Genomic DNA, 25846 nt, shown 5'->3' with positions numbered 1-25846 from the left:
CCGTCCCTCCCTCAATCCGGGGAAGGCTGGAACGAGCATGCTGGGCCCGCTGTCTCAGCGCTGGCGGAAACCGTTCACTCAACGCTTCATCGACCCAACCCGGAACATTTACGACGTGGTAACGAGTCTCGGGCAAAACCGAACCAATGCCCAGCTTCGCCACCAAGCGACCTCATCGACAGCCAAGCCTGAGATTCACTGCTTATCCATGGCATCACTCTGTAACAGAGACGACAACCTTGAAGAGGCGGCGGCGTACCTGACTGACTGTGCCGCTGCGTGCATGGAGGCCACGAACCTCCCCTGGCCTTATCAGCTCACCTGACGTCTCCAGCCTCCAGCACCCTGGTCATCCATTGACCTTCGCCCGAGCAAATCCGCAGCGACCGCTGTCCGCTCAAATGCTCGGCCTTTGCATTCAGGACTTGCACCGTAGCAAGCATGCACTTCATTTCGAGCCCTCCACGCATATCTCAACGGAAACATGATGTCGCACTCAAGGACGTTGTCCATCCCCGACCCTCGGGTCCCCATTCCTTGCCGCCAAAAAAACCCACCCGTCGGCCTCCCCGCCGCATCCGGCCCCTCCACGCTGACAACACTAGCGCCCCCACCCCCCCCCTTACCCAGAGACCTTCAAACAGTCCCGGGGGAGCACCACGTTGTCGCCACCACAACCCGAAGAGCCTCTGGCAGGCCCCTCCTTCGTAGATCGCATCCTCGCCCTGAGCTTAAGTCGTCCTCATACCTCCAATATTTGCACCGACATGTACATGTCATGAAGGCTCCAGATCAGGTCGCGACTTCAGACCGAAAGAGTGTTCAGGCGTGTCTCGTTGACGGTAGGCCCAGGTGCGGGGTAAGCGACATCGGGTGCCACGACATAATTCCCGAAACGACGTCATCTCCCTTGCGCAGGAGCCATCAAGGCCCAGCACCCACCCTGATTTCCAGCGACAAAGGGGGCTGGCGGTCGCGTATTTTGGGAAGACAGGTTCGATGAGCCTTGCCGATGACGAGTCAACTTGCGCAACTTGGTGCGGCTGCTGCCACAGCTGCAGCAGCAACATCGACGGCAGTGCCGGGGCCACCCCGTGCAGTGCCTGATATTTGGCAATTGACTCTGCCCTGTTTAAGGTTGGATTCGGGCATCCCTGTCACGACAATGTCACGATACAATCGCGAGGCTGGATCTGCTGGGACACTCCGTCGAGAGGCCTAACAACATCGTCACAACGATTGCCTGGACAAGAACACACACAAAATTGGAACCGGCGTAGTCATGATCAGCAGACGCGACATATTCGTGCGACAGTCGAGGTGACGGGAGAAATTGCTTTTGAGTATAAACGCAAGCTGCCTGAATACAATCATAGGCAGAAGCCTTCATGGCTATAAACCCGTCCGCCTAGTAATAAGTTTCGATAAGTCCATGAAGGGCGGTCCCTCGGGGACTGTCAAACGCCAGAGTCCCATGCATATCATCATCATTGTGTGTATGCTCTGTCGTCGCTTCCGTACCTGTCGTACCGGCCATCATCGTTCCCATGATAAAATAATGCACGTTAAAAATAACCCTGGCCGCCCTTCCGCATGCGAGGTCGTCATCCCCCCTTTTCCCGCTGGCCTCTGCCGTTGGTCATACATTCGTCGAAGAAGATCGTAAAATGAGTAAATCGTCAAAAAGGGCCGTGACATATTCGTCAGATATCATCCATGCGGTGGCATGCCGAGAAGAGAAGATCAAACCATGGGATGGGAGGCAGAGAAGACCAAGAATGGCTAAAAAGCTCGTAAGCAATCAATGCAGTACACGTCTTGCGTGTATGCTTCGTGGCAACGCCGTCGCTGTGACTCTGGAGACAAATTCAGAACAAAGGAAATAGTGTAGATGAGTCGACCCCACGACTTCAGAGGAGCATTGTACACTTTGTGCACTATGCGAAAGGGGTTTCTTCGGAGTGCGGCCAGGTTCTGGCCTAGTTGGCGCGGATCACTAGCTTGGACAGGAATTTGTTCGACAGGCAGTCGAAGTCATTCCTGTCAAAGGTGCACTCCGGACGAGCACGGAGGTAGTCCTCTGTAAAGACCGTTAGTGTCCGTCTTGGTTTTGTGTTGATCGAGGAAGCACAACTTACCATGCTTGCGGACGTGCTCGCGGACTTCAGTCATAGCCTCACAGACAGCCGTGTTGTTGTTGAGAATGTGGCCGTGCTTGGCGGTGTCCCACTCGGTGAAGGCAGGGAGCTTTTGTGAGATGGCGTGGAAGAGACCGACAATGACACCAACGGGCGTCGTCTCCATGTCCGAACAGAACTTGTTGACGGCAGCAGGGTCGGGCATGCGGTAGTGAGAGTCGAACTGCATCTCCTCCCAGACGGCGAGCAGGATCGAGGCGAGCATGAAGATGGTGGGCCAGTTCTTCAGTCGCTCGCCACTGTAGACGCTCGAGTAGAGCGACGACAGCTCCTCGAGGATGTCACGCTGCAGCTCACGCCACATATCGGCGAGGGCGCACTTGATCTGGAAGTTGACCATGACAGGGGCTACGGTCTGGCCGTAGAACTTGGAGTCCTCATCATCGATCTGTCCGTCGCTTCCGGCCTCGTCACCTTGCTGCTGGATCATGGTGATGTGCATTGTCAGGTTGTAAGCGAGGACGAGCTTGAGAGCCTTGCGAATGACGGGCATCTTCTCCTTGACATAGAAGCGGTGAGCAGTCTTGAGAATCTCAGTGATGAAGGGGGTGCCCTCGAAGTGGTCGTCAATAAACTCCTCGAAAGGCCCGTCAATGTGCTTGTCAAGGTAGGCAGACAGAGCATCAACGGAAACGCCCTTGGCGCCGACATCCAGCCTATCAGTGCGAATGTCAAACTCGATAGGTTCTTGGTCGGTGAGATGAGACTCAACCCAGTCAACCTGGAAAACGCTCTCGTCGTTGACATAGACCTCGCGGACGTAAACCGGCAGGGCGAAGCCGTAGCCGTGGGTGATCCACATCAACGTCTCGTTCGGAGAGAAGCCCTTGACATTGAAGACGGAGACATTGCGGCTGGTGTGGCGCTCGTAGTCAACCTTCCAGCCCTTGAGGAAGTAGTTGATATCCTTGATGTCAATACGAGTGCAAGGAACCTGCCAAAGGCGGGCGTGGGAAGGCTGGCAACCGCCGCAAGGCTCGCCCTTGTCGCACGTCTTTTTCAAAAACTTGCAACGGAGGCAAGCACGCAGCTTCCTGATCTCACCAGCCTGCTTGCGCTGCTCCTCGGACAAGGGACCACGTCTGCGGCCGACCTTCTTCTCGACGGAGCCATCCTTGCGGCCGTTGGAGGTGCGGCGGATGACAGGCTTAGCAGTCTTGCTGGTAGGGCTCTTGCGCTGGCCGGAGTTGCGACGCGTGGACACGATGGGCGGCGAGGTGGCACCAGAGCCGCTCGCGGGGCTCGGCCTGCTCGAGGTGGTCTGGATGGGCACGGGGGCGACGGCGGCAGTCGGAGAAACGGTGTCATGGTGATGGTTGTGGTTCTCGCCGTAGCAGCTGCGGTGAGAAGCGTGCTGCTCAGGGTACGAGTCGGAGCCGGGAGAAAAGGGGGAGATGGGGAAAGGCGGGATCTCCTCGTAACTGCCGAGCTCGAACGAGTTGGCGCCGTCTGACGAGTCAGAATTTGTCCTCAGGTGCAGAGTCTGTCCAGGGTTGAAAATGGCGGCGTTCTGCTGCGCCTGCTGGAACTGGTTGAAGCTGCCAGCGTTGTTCTGATCGCCGACCATGATCCAGCTGCCCTCGTTGGAGCTAGCGAGGGACAGGACCTCGAGAAACGTGCCGGTGGGCGAACTGCTGCCGACAGTGTGCGGCAAGGAGCCAAGTTGCATGGGGGGCACAGCAGCCTGAAGATCTTGCCAGTTGTCCATGGGAAGGTTGGGCCAGGTCATGGCGGGGACGCTGTCGTCCATGGGCGGCATGGAGTTGAACGCGGCCGCTTGCAAAAAGTTGGTGGGCAATTGCTGGGTTGTTGCGGGCAGGTAGCTGATGGGGTTGATGGGCGCAAAGTTGGAGGCAAAGCTGTCGTAGGTCACAGGCATGAAAGGGTCGGAGATGTAGGATGAGAAGTCGGGCGTGGACTGCTGGTGCTGTTGCAGGTGCTGTTGCAAGGCAAAGTCGGTGAGCATGCTGCCGGGCTGCTGGTATGGCGAGGACTGAGACAGCGGCGAGGCGCTCTGCGCAGGCGAGCTCGAGTGGTGCTGGTGATGATGCTGGTGGTGCGACTCGGGCGGGCTCGAGTGCTCGATGGCGCCGGAACTCATGTCGAGGGGCATAGGCCAGATTCGTTGTGCGGGCATGGCGCCGTGAGAGGACTGGGGACTGCTGTGGCCTGAAGTTGAGGCCATGTGCTGCTGATTTGAAGACATCTGGTGGGTGAACTGCTGAAACTGTTGCCGTTGGTCGTCTCCCAAATCCCAGAATGCGTCTCCTCCGCTGGTGTTGAAGGTCATGTTGTTCATCGTGACTGATGGGACAAGAGGGGGGACAGCCCAGGTGATAGGGTTGGCGGGTTCGTGGGGATGTGGGAGGTTGGTTCGTGATATGCTATCTCACCGCCAGACACCGCTCTTTTGCCGGGGTCTTGGGATGGGGAGAAAAAGGAAGCGTAGCGTTGGAAGGGGCTCTCCACGGGTAAAACGGGGAGAGAGGTTTTGATCGAGGAACGGACGAGGTTGGGGGTGCGGCAAGAGGTTCAAGGAGGAGGAGTCGAGATCAGGACGACCAGGACGGGACGGGGGGGGTTAAGCGACAAGGACTACGAAGAGACACGACCCTCTCCAGATCTGACTTGGGGGTCTCGTCCTCTGGACCTGTTCTGACCTGGACCTGTGGGCGGTGCGGGCGGGCAGGTGTGGGAGGAGAGGAGCGCGAGGACGAGGCAGGAGCGACTCCACGAAACTGGCGGTGAGAGAGATGCAGTTCAACATCCAGCCCCAGCCGAGAGAGCGAACCAATCAAGGGTCCATGCGCAGCCTCTGCAGCTGCAAAGTGGTGGGGCATGGCGACAGGGGCCCAGCTGCTCACGCGGGCGCCAGGGCCAATCGCCGCCTGCCGTTTGGTTCCTCCGTGTGTCCATGTCGGTCTCGAGATCGGTTCGCACTGTATTTTGGGCGGCACACAGTGGGGTAAGCCTCTACGCTTTCTCCATCGCCGTGCAGCGCTTGCCGAGCCCATGAGCCCACCGGGCCCTGGCTGTCCAGACCGCTCTCTCGTCGTCGCCTCCAGGGCTTTTTTTCTCAACTAAAATAAGGGACATGGGCAATCGTGAAGACGCACCGACAGGCAGTCCACCTGTGAGGGCCGGAACTGTGAAGAGCCTCCATGCCGCCGACCCCTTGAACCCCGGTTATTTTCCTACCGTGTATTTTTTTTTTCTTTCATTGTTATACACTTTACCTCGTTTTGGTTTTCCCTGTTTCCAAGTTGCACGAGGAACGCTGAAGAGAACCCACTACCCACCTACCTACTCGGGGACCTTAAGCATGTTGCAAGATCCACAACGGGAGTCTCTGCTCGCCTAGCCTCGATAATCCTCCGATTCACGAATCGAATCAGGTGAACTCGCGTCCGAGCCTGGATGAAGCAGTAATGGTTCCAAGGCCGGCGGCAATAGACTAACAGTAGCTGAAGTCGATCACGAGGTGGGCCGTCAGGAATGTCAACTGGGTACTGGGTTTCAGTGCAAAGCCCCTCTCTCACCAGCAAGGCCCCTCTCCCTCACACGCAGGGGGGCTTTAGAGTGGACATGGTATTCTGCGGCAATTGCGGCTCTCGTCATAGCAGGGTGTGATTGATGTTCTTCTGCTTTGCTTGAATTCCACGTCCCCTTCCGGCTCAAGTTTTCAAGGCTATCAAACTGCCTCGTGTTTCCGAGAAACGAGCGACAACAAAGAAAACGGACGTAGCATGGAGCACGACACACGGAGCGGGCAGAAGGCCGACTTTGCGATCCGTACCAACTTGTTCCTTTGAACACGGTATCAGAAGGATGCCGTTGAATGCAGTCAGCCTCTCGCACGGTATAGCAGTGTTCCGTCAACAAGTCGTCACGCCTCACACATGCTGGGTGTGTTGCGAGCCTTTCCGTGTGCAGTATGATGTAGGCATTTGCCGAGGGAGCAACAAAGGGAAGCGCTGTTTAACTCTCGCAACGGTCCCTCCCGAGACTGAGGGCCACGAGCCACTTCACGCTGCCATGGCAGCTTGATCGATCGCCCCCAGCCATCCCATCCGATTGTGGGCCTTTCCCATCCACGCCAGCTCGGACAAGCGAGCCAACTCGTCATGTCATCGCAGCAAGCAGAACAGTGTCTGACTACTGAGTTTCGCCCTCACAGCTGCATTCCAACCTACCGTTGCCAATCGCCCATGTGGCTCTTGGCCGCAGCCCATCGTATTGCGCACATGCCATGTCCGCGATTGAGTTGCCATCTTGATCGCAACGAGCTGGCACTCCCCCTTGCAGACAATGCCGTTGTCACCAGATCACATCGCTGATGCCTCTTTCTGGTCTGTGCGGCCGATGACGCGAGGGGCTGGAAACCCCCCAGTGACCGACCCCCTCCGAATCCTCAATCCTTCATCCTTGGACAACGCATACTTCTAAAACCTCTCCCTCCTGCCAACGGCCATCCTGTCTGGGGTTCATTGAGTGGCATGTATCACTACGCATCTCTACGTTGATGGAAGCCCTTGTCTTCCGGCTTTACACGCAGCTGTCGACGTCGGCCACGCAGGATGCTCCTGAATATTCGAAAGAGGTACATCTCTCTCGCGTATCATTGCAGTAGAGGAAGCGAGGCAGAGCCCTTGCTTCGCCTTTGTTGATTCGCCTGGTCCTGGGGCGGTGCCGCTGCTTCACAGAAGCTTGAGGTGCTGGCCGTCAAGATACCTGGCTTCATCACTGAGGGGTAGGCTCGTGGCAATTCAAGACCTAGATTTCGGTCTTGCGGGCGCTTGACAAGCGTTTTCTTGATCCAACTTACTTCAACTCGCGGTCAACAATGAGGCGTGCAAGCTACGCAAGCTAAGGTACGAGGGCGATCCGCTAGATCTACCAACTCGGAGCCCTGTAGACACGATTCAAGGCGCCACTCCAGCTAGAAGAGACTGCTATATGTGCAAGACTCCGAATGCACTTCCAGGCCAGGTTCGGCAGCAGGTGTGGAGGGGCAGAGAGGGGCTGGACGGGGTAGCCAGCGCCTCGGCCCATGATCTATCCAACAGCTAGCCCGGACGACGAAACAATGGATTGCCCCCCCCCTCATCAATAGTGCCAGTCCTTTAAGCATCCCGATACAGTCGACAACCTCACATCGGTGACAGCGGATTCCAGGGTCCATCTGAGGCCGAGCGCGACAATTGCCCGTTTCTGCCCCATTTCTCCGCGACACAGTGCATGGAGCTCCCAGCTCGAGCTACGACGATCAGTTCTAGTTCGCCAGCTTCTACCGCAACGCACGTCTCGCCAATTGGCTTCGCCGAGATCACCTGCAGGAGATCTGCATCCAGGCCTCCGAACAGACTGGCCTATTTCCGGCTGTCAAATCATCTTGATCGCTGGTCGCTGCTGCAGTCTGCCAACGACGAGGCAAAAGCAAGCAAGTGGCGTGGCAGTGAAGGCGGGCCTTTCATCTTGAGCGCGCGTGTTGAGTGAACAAGTAGAGTCCGTTGCTTTGCTCTGTGGTCGAGCTGAGGGACTACCCAAGACCCGACGATAGGCTCGACGCCTAGAGACATGGCACCAGTTCAACGACGGCGCCTGCTGCTGCTGAATGCCATTGGTGTCGTACCACCCAGGTACGCATGCTCGGTTGCCCGCAGCTAAGGCATGAAATCCCCCCAGCATCATCCTGCACATGGACCTCCAACCGCTGGTCAGCCTCTGGCATTTCTATTCACCCGGCCCTGTCGCCTCTAATCAGGTCCCTCTCTTTCCGTCTCCCAGTCCCTGTGGCACCTCATGGCACGTTGTCTGAGACATCAAGATATGGGTGTGTGCGATGCCGCCATATGACGGGCCTGCGCTCTCGCCCGTCTTTGCGGCCCTGAACGTCGGACAGACACCACCTACAGCCCACGCCACGGGACGCTGTGTTGCGACGACCCCGCGATAGAGGATGGCTGAGATGTCTCACTGTGCCGAGCGTTGCACAGGGGCCCCTCGACAGGTACGCTATTCGTGCAGAACTGAATCAGGTTTCGAACCATATTCCGACCAGACACACGCCATTCCTCCCTGTTGTTTACTGTATCTGGCTCACCAAGTGCTCGAAAGACGGCAGATACTAGGTGCATCCCCGTCAACGATGGTGCACGCGTCGTAGTTCCCCCGAAGGCGTGCCATACACGGGGAAAAGCAACACCTCCCCCCCTCCTACCCTTCCTTACGGCCACGGACACCTGCAACGAGCATTCCACCGAATATGCGGTGTACAAGAGGCCGGTTCCCTGGCCCGCAACGTGACGGTATCGTGGTGGCGTGGCCCGCTCCCCCCTAATGTAGCGAGTATCCACACCATCTCGCTCGAGCCAATCATGGGGGCAAAGACGCACGAGTGGCAGCCGACAGCGAGACTTTGCACGAGCGATGCTCTTTCTGGAATTCTGTGCTGGAGGCGGACATGTGCAGCAGCCGTACTAACAGCCACACGCCTCTGCACGTAATGCCTCACTCACTCTCAACATCGGATGGTCGCAAGCACTGGGGGCGAGGCTCATGACTCGGTGGGGGCATTCTTTGGATTTGTCTTGGTCGTTGAAGCGTGATCACAAAATCCACGGTTGGTGCCTGACGAATACAGTTGGATTGAGATTAGTTCCGACGTCTGGAACGGGTACCTGGCAGAGATGGAACCGATGAGGAGGGGTTCTTCCCTCTCTTCCTCCTGGACCTCGTTCTGGCGCGTGTGACTGACGCTGTCGTCGCGGAGGGTGTATCCAGGAGCAAAGTCCTTCCTCCAGGTCTGCTGTGGCGCGGGCGGGTTGGGCTGAGATTTCTTTTTTCCTCCGCTTACCCTCCGGGCATGCTTTGCTGCAACTGCAAGACGTACAATGTGGTTATCATGGCGGTGGCGCCCGGCATGGATGCGTCTCACATATGCACATATGAGCTGTCTGTACAGGACAGCTGCTTTTCATAGGATGCAGAGCGATTGCTTGCAGGGTGAGGGGCAGGGTCTTGGAGAAGCTACTTTCCGCAGTGGGAGGCGAGATCCTCGCCTGCAGGTCGAGCCATTGGGAGGTCAGCATGGTCGGGCTGCTTCAGCACATGAGCAACATATTCTGTTGTCTGTGGTGGATGACGTGCTTCGAGCAATCCCGTCCGATATTGACGAATGGAATGTATCTGCTTCTGCAATCCTACCCTGCAAATCATTTGGTGGCGAGCTTGCACAACTCGGCCAACTGAAACTTGTTGCGAACTAGGTATGAACATACAGTGAGGCAGCAAAGTCAGGAGTGCGCCATGAACTGCGTCAGGACTGAGTTGAATTTGATCGAAAGTCAAGACAATCAAGTGAATGATTGCGTCTAAACCATCGTCATGGGCTCGAGTTGGTTTGGTACAAGAAGGGACTCACGGACAATTGCGGTCACCCTCTGACCAGTCTCAAGCCATTCCCGGTGCCCTTGCTCTTATGTTTGGTCTTGCTGTGGCAGCTGTGGGGATTTGACAGAGTTTCTGGATATGTTGCTCAAGGGATATCCCAATCCCCTTTCTCGGGTTATAAGAGCCACAAATCAACGTCTTTTAGTATTAAGGCTCCAGAGTTGTAGATTAAATAAGTCTGGGGAAAAGCCCCGCAATGACAAGACAGACTACCTGATGACAGCTGTGATTGACTGCTTTTAAGCTCATTTCTTTCTTCACAAGACGGACATTCATTGAAGTTTTCACACAGACGAACATGCCAGCCTGCCGAGCCTTATTAACCTTATTTCTACGCATATATTGTTCTGTTGAGGTGGATGTTTGTGACAGCGTCAGTTCATCACCTCTAAGTCTGTGGTGATAGGCAGAAAACCAGCATAGTCGCAAAAGCACACTTGGCAACACTATGCCATCCATGATGGTATGGAAAACCTATACGCCCGAACCAGCCCTCCTCGTCATCAGTGAGATTAGGGACTCCGCAATGGAGCTAGATGCAATGTCTGCCGCGAGCCATTTCTGCATATGAAGCAGATTTTGAAGCATGGCGGCAACGTGAAAGAATGCGCTAGGCTAGGTGCTTGTGATTGTAAGGTTAGAAGTGAGGCAGCTAGAAGCGAGTGGTAGCTCCTGTTCTCTTATTGCACGGCGGAATGGCCGATCTCCTGAAGTCTATACTGGTCAAGACTCAATTTTTCGAATAGGCTTGTTGTACTCTGCTAAAACATGGTAGGAGCAGAGTGACTTGATATTTTGACCTACCACGGACATTCGATGATACAAAATGCGTTGCACGAGTAGCTAGAACAACCTCAATGTGAACATCTTTCAATAGGACACCCGCTAGGCCTTTTAGTAGGTCAGCAGGGGAACATAGTAGGGTTCTGAAGTTTTGTTATGTTTGTTAGGTTCGTATGTGAAGACTATGTAGAGATGGACGCAGGCTCCGGGTGTGGTATCGAGTCGAGAGAATTAGAACTGTGGCACGGAGGGAACGCCATCTCCTTTGTTGAGGTCATAACTTCCCAGAGGCAAACTTCAACTGACAAGTGGCGAGATGCGCTCAAGAACAACCCCCCCCCAGCCCCAACCCGACCCGTACTATATATATATTTATTGCAAAAGAGATGTAGTTTATGAACAATAGATATAAGGATGAAGTGGTCAAAGCCCAGAGTGATGATAGACTTCGTGCTTTACATTCTGCTCAAGCAAGGTATTGTGGTCAACTTCCAGAGAAAGTCTGTGCCCTGCTGTCATTAGAGCTCAAATCTGATACCAGAACCACATGGGTTAGCCCAATCGTCGAGTCTCTAGCGTAAGTGACGCGTCGCTGATTCTAATCAGCCAGCCAACTTGCTACTAGAGATGATCCAGTTTCAGACTATTTACAGACCAAAAATTAGTTAAGAAGCTTGATAGACATCAGACATGAGCTCCATTTTGGCTTTTGTAGACTGACAATTCCATGTTTTTGCACTCGGAAACAAGGGCCACGGTCATGGAAGATATCTTCGGCTCGATAAGTGTCTTCAAGATTATTATTGTTATGGCACTGACCTAATGCGACATGTGAACTGTGCCAAAAGGAAATCAGAGATGATATGTTCGAGGCATAGAAAAACAGCAGCGTCTTCTAAATCGTGCTCGATCCAATTTGTGAGGCACAAGTAACTCCAATTCAAGCATGTCGATCTCTACAAAGCAGCGGTGATGGAGGCGCGAACGACCTTCTTTTCATATTATCAGAGCGGAAATCCCAGGACAGGAAGGGCTTCGAATGACACGCAGTTTTAGGAGGTCATGCTCTAGAGAACAGGTCTAACTGTGTGTGGCTTGCCGTTTTGAACATGCTTTGTCAAGCAACTGCTGCATCGAGTCTCTTCTGGTTACGAGCTCTAGAATGGAGTATTGACAGTTTCTGAAGCAGGTCGAAGCACACCGTGAAGGTCAAGAAATGCCGTAGCGTGTTTTTGATCACTGCAAGCATTGTGATGACTATTCACTGCCTAAGCACATGCTACACATGCTATACGTCTGTCCAAGACCCCGAGCGATGGTCACTCGGCCGAGTTATCGCACGTGGCTTCGAGACATGACCCTGAAAGAGGCTTATCAACCCACGGTCAACAAAGAAAGGGGCTCTTCTGGCCTACCAACCAAGGCTTGGCTACCTGATTGTCATAAGGCCCAGCTAGAGCGGGCCGAGACAAGCCTCAAATTGAGCCACACATTCCATAGACCAATCAGAGCTCTCGAGCTCCACACCACGGCCAACCTCACCCACGACTGACAATGACAAGGCGAAAACCATCTTGTGATTGTTCTCATGTCAACATAGCTTCAATTCGACCGATCAGTCTGATCAAAGGGAAAAGGAAGCTACAAGACATGGAGAGTATGAGAATGAATTGAACTGAGAGCTCGGGACGACGTCGACAGCCACTACAAAACCCCTCCCCCCCGCCCCGCCAACCCCTCCATGTGGTGAAGCATGAGCAACAGCAACAGTAACAGCAACAACAGTAGCGCGACCAGCACAAGCCGCCGAGTCAGACCGGAGAATCACCGCACCAGAGTAGCATTCAGGCGCAGTAGACCATCAGCTGCTGCCATGGCTGCCGCTTCTACGCCAACAGACACGGGGCGATCCGCCGAGAGCGAAGCCATAGTGGTGGATGCGAAAGACGATGGCTTCGTCGATATCTCTGCATCCGAGTCCGACGAACAGGAACTTCTGGCATCGGAGATGAACAGGCAGAGCTTCTCACCCGTGCCCGCGATCTTCACATCCCCGCCGCCCATCAAAGAATCACACCGGTCGCACACGCTGACCCAGCAGAATGCGACCATGCATGAGTGCCTCCCGCTCCTCGCTGGCTACTCAGACACTCTCGAGCTCAACCGCCACGGCGTACCCAGGCTTCGACGTGAAGCTCACATAAAATATCTCCACAAGCAGCTCGGGAAGCTGCCCGCCCCCTATCTCATCGCGGATGCGAGTCGGCCATGGTTCCTCTTCTGGTCCCTGAACGGCTTGGCTCTGCTCGGCGAGGACGTTTCCATGTACAGGCAGCAGCTCATCGATACGGCGAGGGCCATGCAGAACCCAAATGGTGGCTTCGGTGGCGGCCACGGGCAAGTGTCGCATCTCGCCACCACCTTTGCGCTGATCCTCTCGATCGCCATCGTCGGCGGCGAGGAGCTCTACGAAGTCATCGACCGGAAAGCCATGTGGAAGTGGTTGTGTTCCCTCAAACAGCCCGACGGCGGCGTGCAGATGGCGTATGGCGGTGAAGTCGACGTGAGGTAAGCTCATACGCTCCCCATGATGTGCGCCGATGCAACACGACGGCTCACGGCGCCATCTCGCCATACGAAAACCACGCTTACCTGTTATTCCTTTTCCCGCTTGCTTCCAGGGGTGCCTATTGTACCACCGTCATCGCTGGCCTCCTGAACATGCCCCTCGAACTGTCGCCCGACTCCCCGGCCTACACCCCCGACGGCAAGACCACCCTCTTCACCGGCCTAGCCGACTACGTCCGTAGATGTGAGTCAAACCCTTATTCCCCTTTGTCTCAGGCTGGCTGGCAAGCAGGCACACTAGACCTGCCCCTGTCTGTTGTTGCATGTCAAATTGAGACACATCCCGACTGACACACCCACCCACCATCTAGGCCAGACCTTTGAAGGCGGCCTCGGAGGCAAGCCAGACACGGAAGCACACGGAGCATACACATTCTGTGCCCTGGGCTGTCTCGCCATACTTGACGCCCCGCACCGAATCATCCCAAAGTGCGTCCCCCTACCACACCCAAGCCGCCCGCAGCCCCCCCCCCTCCTCCCCTTTCTCGGCCACTAAGAGCATGCCACACATAAGGGTCAAGCAAGGCAAGCACTGGCGCTGACGCAGGCAAAAACACTTCACAGGTACCTCGACGTGCCACGACTCATCTCCTGGCTCTCCTCGCGCCAGTACGCCCCCGAGGGCGGCTTCAGTGGCCGGACGAACAAGCTCGTCGATGGTTGCTACAGCCACTGGGTCGGCGGCTGCTGGCCCCTCGTCGATGCCGCACTGAACGGCGCCAGCGAGCTTGACGAAAACGTCGGTGACGATGAAGGGGAACTGCCAGCTAACAGCCTGCGTCCTGGTGATCCGCATGAAGAAAAGTGGTTTAGCAGAGAAGGACTCATCCGGTATATCCTCTGCTGCGCCCAGGATCAGTCGAAGCGTGGAGGGTTGCGCGACAAACCCAGCAGGTGTGTGCCAATTTCGTCCTTTGTTTATTTCCTCTTTCAGTGGCAGCAGCAGGCGTGGCTAACTTGAAGCCCAGACCTTCTGACGCGTACCACTCTTGTTACGTCCTCAGCGGCCTGACATCGGCCCAGCACGATTGGGACATGTCATACGTCGGCGAAGACGACACCATTCTGGCGGAACCCAGGTGGAGGGTTAGGCCCCGCACGGGTGCCGATCAGGTGTTCGACGAGGAGGACCGCGTCGCCACGATCCACCCCGCGTACACGATTCCCGAGCAGAAGGCGTATGCCATGAAGGCCTACTTTGCGGCCAAGAAAGGGTTCTAGTCCGCGGCGAAAGCGGGGTCTATTGATTGTTACTGCCTGCAGTCCTGTCCGGTTATCGATTCCTGCTATTGCAAGTCGGCCTCGTATGCGGCGGCCGCAGGGCGCAGTTACTTGTAGATATGTGGAACAGGGGTGCCGCGAGCGATCGCGGCAAGGCACGCACTTGAACATTTGCGTCACGTGGCAATCGTAGAGGAGTGGCTGTTCGACAGATTGGTCAATGGCCAAAGGCCATATCTTCTATTCCGGTTTGGATGGCTGAGATACCTTTTGGACGTCAACGACCGACAAGACTGAAGGCTGCGGCCTCGGCTGTGGTGTGACTGTACCATGGTTAGGAATCGATCTTATAGCTCGATTCGGACGTTCATGTCTTCCGGGGCCTGGATTGCTCCAGCCATGAAACTACAAAGCCTCGTGTAATGTGTGTGCAATGATATCAGGGTCCCATGGCTGATTATAATGCACGTCGACAGCTGGTCGCAGGTCACCGGTCCCCTTGTCCAGTTGAAAAACTGTACATCACTACTCACAATATGCAGCAGGCTGAAAAAGAGACGTCTCATACGTGTACCGGTAAATGTTGCCGCTCCTCGCTAGGCCGAAATGAATGGATGATGTCCTTGTCATGGAAAGAGCCCTGGAGCTGCAATAGGCCCCCATATCAGCGGTTGATGGTATGCGGCCAGTGCATCATCGAGCCGGTCAGCCTCTTGGGGAAAGAAGGTTCTCAGTCAGAATCTACGTCGCACATACGCCACGTTCGACGCACAACATGACATTTCGGGCAAGAGCTCACCACATTGTGTGCCCACCGGACGATCCGGTGCGAGACCCCATCTGCAGTTCCGCGTCGTTTTTGTATGTATGACTCTCGCGGGTTGAACGTCCAGTCAAGCACTTCTTTCGTCTGTCACATTGCTCACGATCTTCTCCGAGTGGCCGTCACTGGCATATCTTGCGTGTACGAGGCCTCCAGTGCACTTGGCAGATCAGGCTCGCAAAGACATTGCTCCAAAGTGAACGACGAATCCTGTGGTAGGAAGTGGGCGGGACCCGCTGAGGAGCAGCAAACCGTGGTTGGACGACCGCGATGGGATGCATGCCATGCTGCAGACGGCTAAGCCGGTTGACCTAAGAATATTTCAGTTCCAGATATATACGTCGGCGTTTCGAGAGTAAAAGAGACGCGCGCCTCTCAGGATTCGAAGTGATGCCGCGACATTTTTGCAAACTCCATGCCAGGCAGGCTGATGACGAGCATTTTAACGCAAGAAGCGGAAGGAGAGAGCGCTTCGGACCGTCTTCTTATTGACACCTCCAGATCGAGAACTAGCCCCCGCACAACGGGTGGCCTACCTGCCTGCTTCCACAGCCCTCCGTCCACAGTGGCGGCGTGGGGTCGATTGCATATAGCGGTCGGCAAGAAAACAACTGTTCATGTTACATCTGGAAGATCCCGCAGGCTGTGGGAGGTGGACGCTGGAGCTGGTCGCGGGAGTGGGGGCTTGGCGCGAAGGAGGCCTTGGGTTGTAATGAAAAGTGATCCATGAACGGTTGACTTGGAAGTGACTTGTACGAAGTATGGATGGGGCAGGAAGTATGGCTTCGTGGCGGACGGTACATCGTAAGCTGCCAGCTGCATGTACCGCCGTTCGTCGGTGAAAGGAGGGGAACATGGCGTACGATCGCTGGGAAAGTAGCACGCTGAATGCCATGGTGGAGGAGATATGACATGCCGCGCGCATAGCATGTTATTGTAGACCGCCGAATTGAAACTCACCCTTGCGATGGCCCCTCGGAACTTCCGAGGCGATGAAGAGTCTGCAGGTCATTCGGTTGGTCGATGGATTTCTTGAGGGACGAGGATGAGGTGAAGGTGGGATGAATCCCTGGCGATACGCTAGATGGCATTCCGCGTCCGAGCCAGGTAGAGTGCCAGGGTCTCGAAGGCACCTAGGCGGGCGCGTGCCACGCTCGACCCTCGGTAGGAAGGTGCAACGAGGGGGCTGGCAGCCGCCGCTCCCATGTATCCGTCTATGTACTCGATGTCCGGTCAGGGTACCTTCCGATATTGCGATCTCAGAACCAAGGAAGTTGCCCTTGCTGAGGGGTCTTTCTTGTTATTGTATCTTTGCAGACAGCCCAATCGCCAGGCAGCCCCCTCACGACTGCCGCCAGGACCCAAGGCCCCTCCAAGCCAAGTGGGACATGCTGCAAACCAAAGAGGCAATGACTGCTCCGGAGAATCCATCAGGAGCCCAGCGCCTACAGGTACACCTCGGCGCCTCGATCCAGCGTCTATCCTCCTGGTCTACCTATCTTACCAACAGGTCCGTCAGTCGATCAATCTCAAACACGCATCTTCTCGTGCAGATACGCGTCGGATTTCAGTCATGCCACGGAATGGATTAGCAAATGCCGACCACAAAACCAGCCTGAGAAGTTTAGTCCGCTGGTGTAACCGCTCTCTGGAGCATCCTGCCCCCCCGGGCACTGGAATCTTGACGTTGCGAACCAGCAAATGGCCCAGCCGTGATACCTCATCGGGCGGAGCACCAAGCCATTTTGTGCAGATGGGCAACATGACACGACGCAATCCCCAAGACCTCATTCGACATCACGATATCGTGTGTCATCTTTACACTTGCTGGCTTGTTTCTCAAGCGCGCCGTCCAACGCGCCAGCGGAGTGTCATCTCAGCTTAAGCCAGTCGATGGAAATGCTGGCCGAAGCTGGTTTCCAGAAATGGTTCCAATTGTCAAATCACAGCGCGCCGTCTCTCGTGGCAGGCCACCACTACGCCCTAAGCTCCCTCGGTAGCACAGCTTTGGTGCCGATGAGACAAGGAGACAAGGACAAGACAGGCGGACAGACCTACACAGAATTCCCAGACTACCTACCTTGTTGGTAAGACAATGTCACGCAGAGACAGGCATCAAGCGTCGACGCATTTACTGTGACTCCACGGGGGGATTAGCAATTGAGTTCGATTGGACAGTCAGGCTGTTTGGATTCAGGCCACGCGAGACGCTGGACGACGACTCACAACGCCCGACTCGACCGAGAATTCGGACGGGGGCCACTCCCTCATACAAAGGGAATGGCGACTCGTACCGCCAGGTATATTCACCTGCGATCACCTTCAGATGCATCGGATCCCAACTGTTGCTCACGTACTCTGTACGGTGCGGTGGCTCCCTCTACTTGCGCCCGAGGTAATATCAAGCAAGCAATGCCAACTCATCAGTGCATGAGCCAAAAGGTCTCGAAGGCTGCTACAATCTTGGCTTGGTTGCCTCGCCTGCCCGCCCACGCCAGCAACCAAACACGGAGCGCCCTTGGGTCTTCTGGCTCGTTGATGGGCCGGCGCCGTCATGCTTGCCCCCCCCCCCCGGCCCGCTCGTCATCTGTGTTCGTGATGGACTGAACCCTCTCTGGAGGGCTTCTCGTAGGCTTTGTTGTGGCCCCGGAAGACCCTGGTCTGCCACCGATCGGCCTTCAAACCAACGAACAAGACAGCATCGACCCCGCTCGGCACCCTGGCCCAGCCACTGCTTGCTGTTCATGCACGTCTTTTCTGGCTGCTTTGGCGACGGCCGTCTTCACCGACCTTCTTTTTTCTCTTAGTGTTTTAGGACTGGAGCCACTCCAGTCACTTGCCCCCCTCGAATTCGGGTAGCTGTCGCCGACGAGCGCTGGCCCCTCCATCCCTAGCAAGCTGTCCTGGATGACGGACTGCTCACTGTCCCAAGCACCTCAAATGCCCATGCTCATATCTACCGACTGGGATGTCGGATGGGACGAGACTCAACGATGGAGATTCGAAAGCAGTCTGTGTCGCCTCACATCCGGGTGTATCACCGCGTCGATATCAATCATCATTACAGAAATCACCTTGCATTCGACAAGGCCTGGTCGGCACAGCGGTAAATCGAATGGTCGGCCTGGTTCCTCTGATCCTTACCCTCGGGTCGCTGAATGTGGCCGCAGCCCACCGACCGACGACCGTCGTCGCTCGCCGCCCCTCCAAGAAGCTGGCTGGTGCTTGAAATGGACTCGAACAACATGCACCTACATGACGCAGAAGCCTCTCTAGCCTCCCAGGGCCCCCCGCGGCACCATGACAGGTGGCCATGCAGGTGGTGGTATTATTTACCGTCTTGACTTCGATTTCAATGGCCCTAGCACTAAACAAGCCGTTCTCTTTGGCTGATGTTCTTTGCATTAGTGCAGCTAAGACAAAGATCTTGGAGGCCGGATTTCTGGCTGGTTCTTTGTTTTTACCCCCTAGGCTCTCGACTACGGGATCCGTGGGCCCTGAACTTTGCGATTCCCCTCCCCTCCCCTCCCTCTTCTATCCTGGTGACGAAGCTGGAAAGCCCACCCATCCCAAGCCCGGTCATCCATCTGTCTTGATGCGCTTCTCCGGTAGCATTGCGTTTTACTGGTCTGTTGCCAAGCCGGCGCGAAAACTGTGACCAGTGCTCCAAACCGGGTCCACGACACAATGACTTCTCGCCCACTTGCCCACCTCGCAGGCTACGCGGGATTAGCCACCGTCATGACAATGGTTCCATTTCGCCACTGTCTTGCAAGGTCTGCTTGCTACTATTGCTGCAAGTGCTGCTCGGTCGGTCGGCGGCGGCTTGTTCTGCACCCAGCCACAGGATTCAGTCCCAAGTCCCAGGCGGGTAGCCAAACCGCTGAGTGAGGTCCGGGACCCAAGTCCATCCCCATTCGGTAGTCGATGCTGTGGTCGGTCGACCCTGAGCGCTTGCTATCCCAGCAGCGGCGGCAAGCAAGGAAGAGAGTTCAGGTAGCCATCGGTCTTTCTGAGGTAAACATGGACCAACAGCGGTACCGCACCACAGGCGACAGGCTTCGTCCGAAACTTATCAGAGATCTTCGCTTGGATCATGGATGGTGCATCTCCCCCCCTCCCATGTGTTGCAGTGGAGTTGCCTAGTCGCCAGTGGTACTATCAACTGGCGACGAGAAGGCCAACACATCAGGATGGGTCACACTTTCGAGAGCCGCATCGCCGCTTGCATCTCCCTTGCGAGGACCCCGTTCATCCTCACCTGCTGGCGTTTCCGTCATTTCCTCTTGCGTCTCGAGTCCCAGTTGCCTCCCCAAGCTCCCCTCACCACTCTCCCTGTCTCCTCATCTCCTGTCTGCTCGCGCGCGCTGCCGAGTGGCCTTGCCCCGCACCACGTTTTGTTCCTCGTCCTGCAATAAAGCACACATGTCTCGCCGTTGATGGTCCGGATTTCCTGCATCCCAAGCTACGTAGCTTAACTGCCTACCGCCGCCCACACACCACGCCCACTTGAACACTACCCGACCATCTTCTCTCTTCCACCACGTCCGTCGTCCCCCTCCTCCTCCCCATTGCTGCCCTACGCCTCCTATTCTTAGGGCTTGGTGTGCGCAACTACTTTCGCTCGCCTCACGTTGGGCCCGACTGCATCGAAAAACGGCGTCCGGGTTTTTGGCTCCATAGTCTGCTGGCTGGCGGTCATTGTTTTTTTTTCCACAGCTTCACTTTTTTCCGAGACACCTCGTTCCCCACGGCCAACGCTTGCCCCTGGTCCTTCCTTCCTGTACCAAAGCCGTCAACATCAAACATCTACCAACACACGACAACAACGCATTGGGCCTTTGCACCAACATGGGTGGCTTCTACACTCAGTATCTGGAGAGTAAGTAAGCCATTGATTCCCCTCTGTATACGTGTGTTGTTCGTGATCTGCTTGCCGACGGCCTCGTACCCAATTTCGGCCCTTGTAAGTGGGGCGGGTTGACAGGTCGAAGATGACGATGAGTCCGCCAAAGAGGTGTGGTAGCCCCTGTATTTCACCAGGGCGGTACGATTGCCACGGTGTTCCTGCTTCATCTGATCTGGATGAGTCGAATCCCTGTGATGTTTAGGCATGACTGCGCTCAACTATCGTCGTCAGCCTTGTATCAGGGGTCCTGTGCACTTGGCAGGGCCATTTTACAGCAAGTTGGGCTTGAATGCAGGTTCTCTGGCGTCATGAGGGGTGCATCAGTTCGAACCAACGCCCAGCCTCATGCGTGTCCCGAGATCGTGCCTCGGGGAGGCCTTCCGTTAGATCAAGGCGCTGACTGATCGTCTCGTGTAGGTCTCTGCCGACGACGTGGGTGGCAAGATCCTACGTACGAGTGTTACCGTGACCCCAGCGGCTTCACGTGCCTCGTCCTTGTCAACGGACGAGAGTACCAGACTGATCTGGCCTACCAATCGGACGTGCTTGCGCAGGAGAATGCTGCCATGAGGGCTTTCATGGTGTGCCGCAACTTCTCGGTCAACGGAGGCATGCTCGCTCGTAACGGTATCGTTCAGGGCCTCCCGGCCACTGAGGCTCCTCGCCGCTCCTCCAAGAAGAGCCGCCACATGGCTTCCAGCCAGCGTGACAACCGCCGGTCTGGACACCACTCGAGCAGCAGCTCGACTGCCTCTTTCGAATAGGCCAGCACGGGGCCCGCGACTTGCCGCTATGCGCCGATGCTGAGCCTCCTCCACCTGCGAGCATGCTTTTCTTGCCGAATTACCGAAGTGGTATCACCAAGGACAATCTGGTGCTTGGGCATTGGAAGCGTGCCTAGCATACTTTCAATGCTCTTGTGCTAAGTCTTGGAGAGCAGTAAAGAAACTGGTCAGTCGAAAGACGCAGAATGATCAGCCACACGAACTGTCAGAAGGACATATGGAACCCGCCACGAAAAAAGCGACGCATACCTTGTTTCGACTCTTTTGCTCTCACACAGAACGATCGACAATGATTTGATGACCTTAGACATGATTTCTGCGCCCTTCTTTGCGCCTTTTCAGCAGCATTCCCTTTTCTGTCATTTTCCTCAAGGGACACTCCGCTCAATCCATGGCTCGAGTTCTACGCTTTTTGATTGCTCGCCAAGCATTTTATTTTTTCGCTTCCGAGAACGGATGGGACGGCTTTCTTCTTCAGTTTTGCCAACATCGATTAAGACTTAACGACACACAATGGTGGGGGGTCCTCTGGGCTGGGGTCTTACAGTACCAGCTCCAGCATCTCGAGGCCAACTTTCTGCACCACACCACTCACTCGGCTTTGTTTGGGGGCAACTCTGAATGGCCGACCTGATTTTCTCCCCTGGTTGGAGGCGCGAACTTGGCGAGGGGATGATCCGACGATGCGACTGAAAACACACATAACGACCACGATATTGACGGGGACGGCTAGATTCTTTCGATGAGCGGCTTTTGCTTGAATTTCTTTTCGAGATGATCATGGATGGACGGGCCCTGAGATGGTCTGCGTTGTTTGCGATTGAGCCTGTGTGTGTTCACGGCAGTCGACAGTCTGGCGGTCACGTCAAACTGCAACACGGATCACCATGGCTCAACGTCGCGATCAACAATGGCTGGTCATGACAGAGGCGGTGAGGCCTGAAGAAGTCAAAAGAATGAGTACGAGATCGAGTTTGGACACGAGACGGAGGCAGAGAGAGCGGCTGCATTTTGACCGTGATCACCTTAGGTGACGCGCATGACCATGACGATAATGATGAACCCTCGAGACAGCTTTTATGATAATGAAGAAATCTTTTACCCGGACTTTCTCGCGTTCTGAAAGCGTAGTGTCTTGTGAGGTTCGCCGCGCATCGGCCGTTGGATGAGGAGATGAGGTTGAATTAGGGGCTGAAACGCTGGCTCCCCCTCGTCATGCCTTCTGTCGAAGGACGCAAATGAGGGAGAGAGGCTACATCAGGCAAGGCAGGCCAGAGGTCTAGCAGCCCAACACCCCGGGATTCGGCTGCGCATGTACGATCAGGTAGGGAAGGGAGGGTGGTCACCCATCACATCGAACACGGCAAATCCGTGTGGCAGGGTCGGCTCATGTTGGCGACGGTAATCGGATCAGCAGTGTCTTAGCACATAGGAACGTGGGGAAACGGGGGTGGTGCCAGGAAGGGGTTGAACGAGGATTCGAATGGGACAAGAAGGTCTGGCATCCCTAAACTCGATCATCCGCGTTCCATTCCCCTCTGAGAATTGGCATCACAGAAGGGAGTATCATCAGGCCTTCCCAGGCCCTTGGCATCATCAGTCCACGTTGATGTACGCACAGAGTTTTGTCAATTGTACAGTAATTTCGGGAGAGGTAATGGCTGAGACGGAGGGAGGGGGGCAGTGAGGTGAGTGGGGAGGGTGTACTGATGATCGCCCCGTGTGGCTTAGGACTGAACATCAGACGGGGTTTGCCAGTGAACCACCCCAAACATGGGGATTTCAAGCAACTCTCTCTATTCCTGCGTGTCGCACCTGACTGTGGCACTTCTTACCTCCAGCATGAACAGGACCGAGAGACACAAAGACTGGCATTGACGCGTCACCTGAGGGGTGGGTGTCGAGGCAAGTTTACGTCGACATCGTTTAACTACGGTCCACCCCCTTTCCCCCTCCCCCCCTCTCGGGAAAAAATTGGGCTTCTTGCGATGAGGCGTAGCCATCGTCCCCCATCCAAACTTGACATGTCCCATGTTACAATGCGTGACCGGGGTCAATGCTACGATTGAAAGACCATGCAGAATGGGACGCAAACGGTGAGGAAGATTTTGTTTGAGACCGAGTTGGGTCACATGAGACGGCCCAGCAGAGTCAGAAAAGCAATGCGGCATCATGTTGTGCCAAAAAGACATTCCACCCCTCATGATGCAGTGTGGTGCGGCACAGTGGTAGGTAGCACTACACAGGCGGCGGGCCTCATAGGGCGCGCGGCTGGCAGGTAGTGATCCAGCTTCGAGCTGTTAGTGGGTGGTGCCGACCTGGAGGAGGCAAACCCAAACAACCCACCCACTGCACCATGCTGAGTACCTACCAATCCATGGGTGAGCGATTGCCACTTAGGGCGCCGGCATTGAAACAATTTCGCTCCGAAGGAAATTGGGGCGCTTCTTCACGAGCTACTACCATCTGTACGAGACCTAAGGCCGGCGTCACAGCCACGCTGTGAACCGTCGTCGACCACGAGCCAGTGCTGAGCCGAGCCTGAAACCCCACTCCATTCGTCACGAGGTGTGCCCCTGGATCCCATTGGAGGCTGCACCGCAATTGGCTCAATGGAGCCCTACCTCACCTGGAGCTTCCATCTGAGGTTGGAAGCGACCCCCCCTGTTGCTCCCCCTAAGGCAGGTGGACCCTCGATATTGTGGGGTCCCGTGTCTCCTGTCGTCGCTGCCAGAGTTGAAGTGAACCGCAAGAGCTGTCGTGTCATCTCGGACACTCCTACCTCCACCATCTTGCACGATTCCCACGACGAGCCTCACCTGAGCTCTCAACCTCCAGCACACTTCTTCTCCAAGCTTTCCTTCGTTCCCTGCGATACCCCTGCGTTTCTCCTTCTCGGCATTCCCTCTTTGTCGTGATACCCTCCTTCCTCCCCTCTCGGTTTTCGCGACTGCACCGCCGAGACCCGAACAGCTCCTTTTCGTGCTCGCGCGCAGAAGCCCCTGAGTATCAACTCCGCAACCATGAAGGGTGAGCGTTTCCTACCTTTCCCAAACACCGCAGGAAGCTTGCTAGGGCCAGCACATCTACGATCATACCTTGCTAACACCTCTCAGCCATCATCCTCGTCGGCGGCTTCGGCACCCGTCTCCGCCCCCTTGTATGCCTTCCTCTCGACAATCGCAGACCGTGCTGAGACACCGCCGTTTTCAATCAACGCGATGCTAATACCGCCGACCGATAGACCCTCACTCTCCCCAAGCCCCTTGTCGAGTTTGCCAACAAGCCCATGATTCTACACCAGATCGAGGCTCTGGCCGCCGCAGGCGTCACCGATGTGGTTCTTGCCGTGAACTACCGTCCCGAGATCATGGAGAAGCATCTTGCCGAGGTACGTCATCTACACCATACTGGCTTCTTGTTGCACGCGCAAATGGCTCTCTCTTCCCAGCTGGGTCAAAAACTGACATGTCGTTGTTGTTTACAGTACGAGGAGCGATTCGGCATCAAGATTACCTTTTCGATCGAGACCGAGCCTCTCGGCACCGCTGGCCCCCTCAAGCTTGCGGAAGACGTCCTCGCCAAGGATGATGCTCCCTTCTTCGTGCTCAACTCGGACGTCATCTGCGACTACCCCTTTGAGCAGCTTGCCCAGTTTCACAAGAACCACGGAGAGGAGGGCACCATTGTCGTCACCAAGGTTGAGGAGCCTTCCAAATATGGTGTCATTGTCCACAAGCCTAACCACCCTACGCGTATCGATCGCTTCGTTGAGAAGCCTGTCGAGTTCGTCGGTAACCGCATCAACGCCGGCATGTACATTCTCAACACCTCCGTGCTCAAGCGCATCGAACTGCGCCCTACCTCCATCGAGCAAGAGACCTTCCCTGCCATTGTCCGCGACGGCCAGCTCCACAGCTTCGACCTTGAAGGCTTCTGGATGGATGTTGGTCAGCCCAAGGATTTCCTCACCGGTACCTGTCTGTACCTGTCGTCACTCACCAAGAAGGGCTGCAAGGAGCTGGCCCCTGCGTCCGAGTCTTACGTCCACGGCGGCAACGTTCTGATCGACCCCTCCGCCAAAATCGGCAAGCACTGCCGTATTGGTCCCAATGTCACCATCGGCCCTGGTGTCGTCATTGGCGACGGTGTCCGTCTCCAACGCTGCGTCCTGCTATCTGGTTCCAAGGTCAAGGACCACGCCTGGGTGAAGAGCACCATTGTCGGCTGGAACAGCACTGTCGGCAAGTGGGCCCGTCTCGAGAACGTCACGGTGCTGGGAGACGATGTCACCATTGCTGATGAGATTTACGTCAACGGCGGCAGTGTTCTTCCCCACAAGAGCATCAAGGCCAACGTTGATGTGCCTGCCATCATTATGTAAATGTTCCATGTGTTGCTGGCACCGGCACCGAAAACGAACCAACGGCGAGGATGTGGCAGACTTGCCCTGCTCGTACTTCTCCAGCTTCTCTTCTCACCACACTCTTGCAAATCATCACTCTTAATCATTCAGAACACAACTCCACTCTCGAGAGCAGACGAGGAAACCATAATCCGAAAATATCAAGGAAACGTGATCCATAGCGACGACAACTCGTGCTGCTCTAGCACTCGGCGCGTCAAAAGGGGAAGGAAAAGCGGCGGGGTTGAGGCACAAATGGTACTCTCAGTCCGTTCTCTCGACGTCCTCTTCGATTCATGCTTTGATTTCCTGTCATCTTGTCTGGAATGTATGGACTTGTATGTATAGCAGGCACTCGCACTTTTTTGGACCTTTTTTGGAAGCGTGTTTTTTTTTCCTCGGAACGGAAAAAAAAGGGGGTGGGGAAACCGGCACGAAAGACGACACACGGGGGAGAGGAGGAGCGACCAACGGCAAAAAAAAAGTGTGATACCCATCGGCGTGGGTTTGCTTCCAAAATTCTTGTTGTCTGAGCCTCAGGTGAGAAGGGGGGTTCATCTGTTTGAATGGCCTCTGCCACTCACTACAACTGCCTCGCAGTGCGGTCTGGAAATGAGGTTTGATGCGAGCATTTACTTGAGG

The 25846-nt window shown here is 55.6% G+C and overlaps 4 protein-coding genes across 4 annotated transcripts; 3 read left to right on the top strand and 1 right to left on the bottom strand.

Annotated features, from left to right (window-relative positions):
* Positions 1-1979: 1979 nt before the first annotated feature.
* Positions 1980-4497, bottom strand: D7B24_003443 (uncharacterized protein; the record flags this gene model as incomplete). Its single annotated transcript, XM_028637634.1, has 2 exons — positions 1980-2080; positions 2139-4497. The coding sequence occupies 2 exons, from the start codon at positions 4495-4497 to the stop codon at positions 1980-1982; spliced, it is 2460 nt and encodes an 819-aa protein (XP_028499190.1).
* A 7809-nt stretch (positions 4498-12306) lies between these two features.
* On the top strand, positions 12307-14282 carry D7B24_003442 (uncharacterized protein; the record flags this gene model as incomplete). Its single annotated transcript, XM_028637633.1, has 5 exons — positions 12307-13001; positions 13115-13245; positions 13373-13490; positions 13626-13955; positions 14030-14282. 5 exons carry the CDS (start codon positions 12307-12309, stop codon positions 14280-14282), a joined length of 1527 nt encoding a protein of 508 aa, XP_028499189.1.
* Positions 14283-19956: 5674 nt separating this feature from the next.
* Positions 19957-20778, top strand: D7B24_003441 (uncharacterized protein; the record flags this gene model as incomplete). Its single annotated transcript, XM_028637632.1, has 2 exons — positions 19957-19987; positions 20432-20778. The coding sequence occupies 2 exons, from the start codon at positions 19957-19959 to the stop codon at positions 20776-20778; spliced, it is 378 nt and encodes a 125-aa protein (XP_028499188.1).
* A 3044-nt stretch (positions 20779-23822) lies between these two features.
* Positions 23823-25183, top strand: MPG1 (mannose-1-phosphate guanyltransferase; the record flags this gene model as incomplete). The annotated part of the gene is made up of 4 exons (XM_028637631.1): positions 23823-23829; positions 23916-23959; positions 24044-24190; positions 24287-25183. 4 exons carry the CDS (start codon positions 23823-23825, stop codon positions 25181-25183), a joined length of 1095 nt encoding a protein of 364 aa, XP_028499187.1.
* Positions 25184-25846: the final 663 nt, after the last annotated feature.

This window comes from Verticillium nonalfalfae, assembly GCF_003724135.2.
Source record: "Verticillium nonalfalfae strain VnAa140/NRRL 66861 chromosome Unknown scaffold_2, whole genome shotgun sequence".
NCBI classification, from domain to species: domain Eukaryota; kingdom Fungi; phylum Ascomycota; class Sordariomycetes; order Glomerellales; family Plectosphaerellaceae; genus Verticillium; species Verticillium nonalfalfae.
Note: the sequence above shows the minus strand (reverse complement) of the source record. Positions and strands in the feature narration are given on the sequence as shown.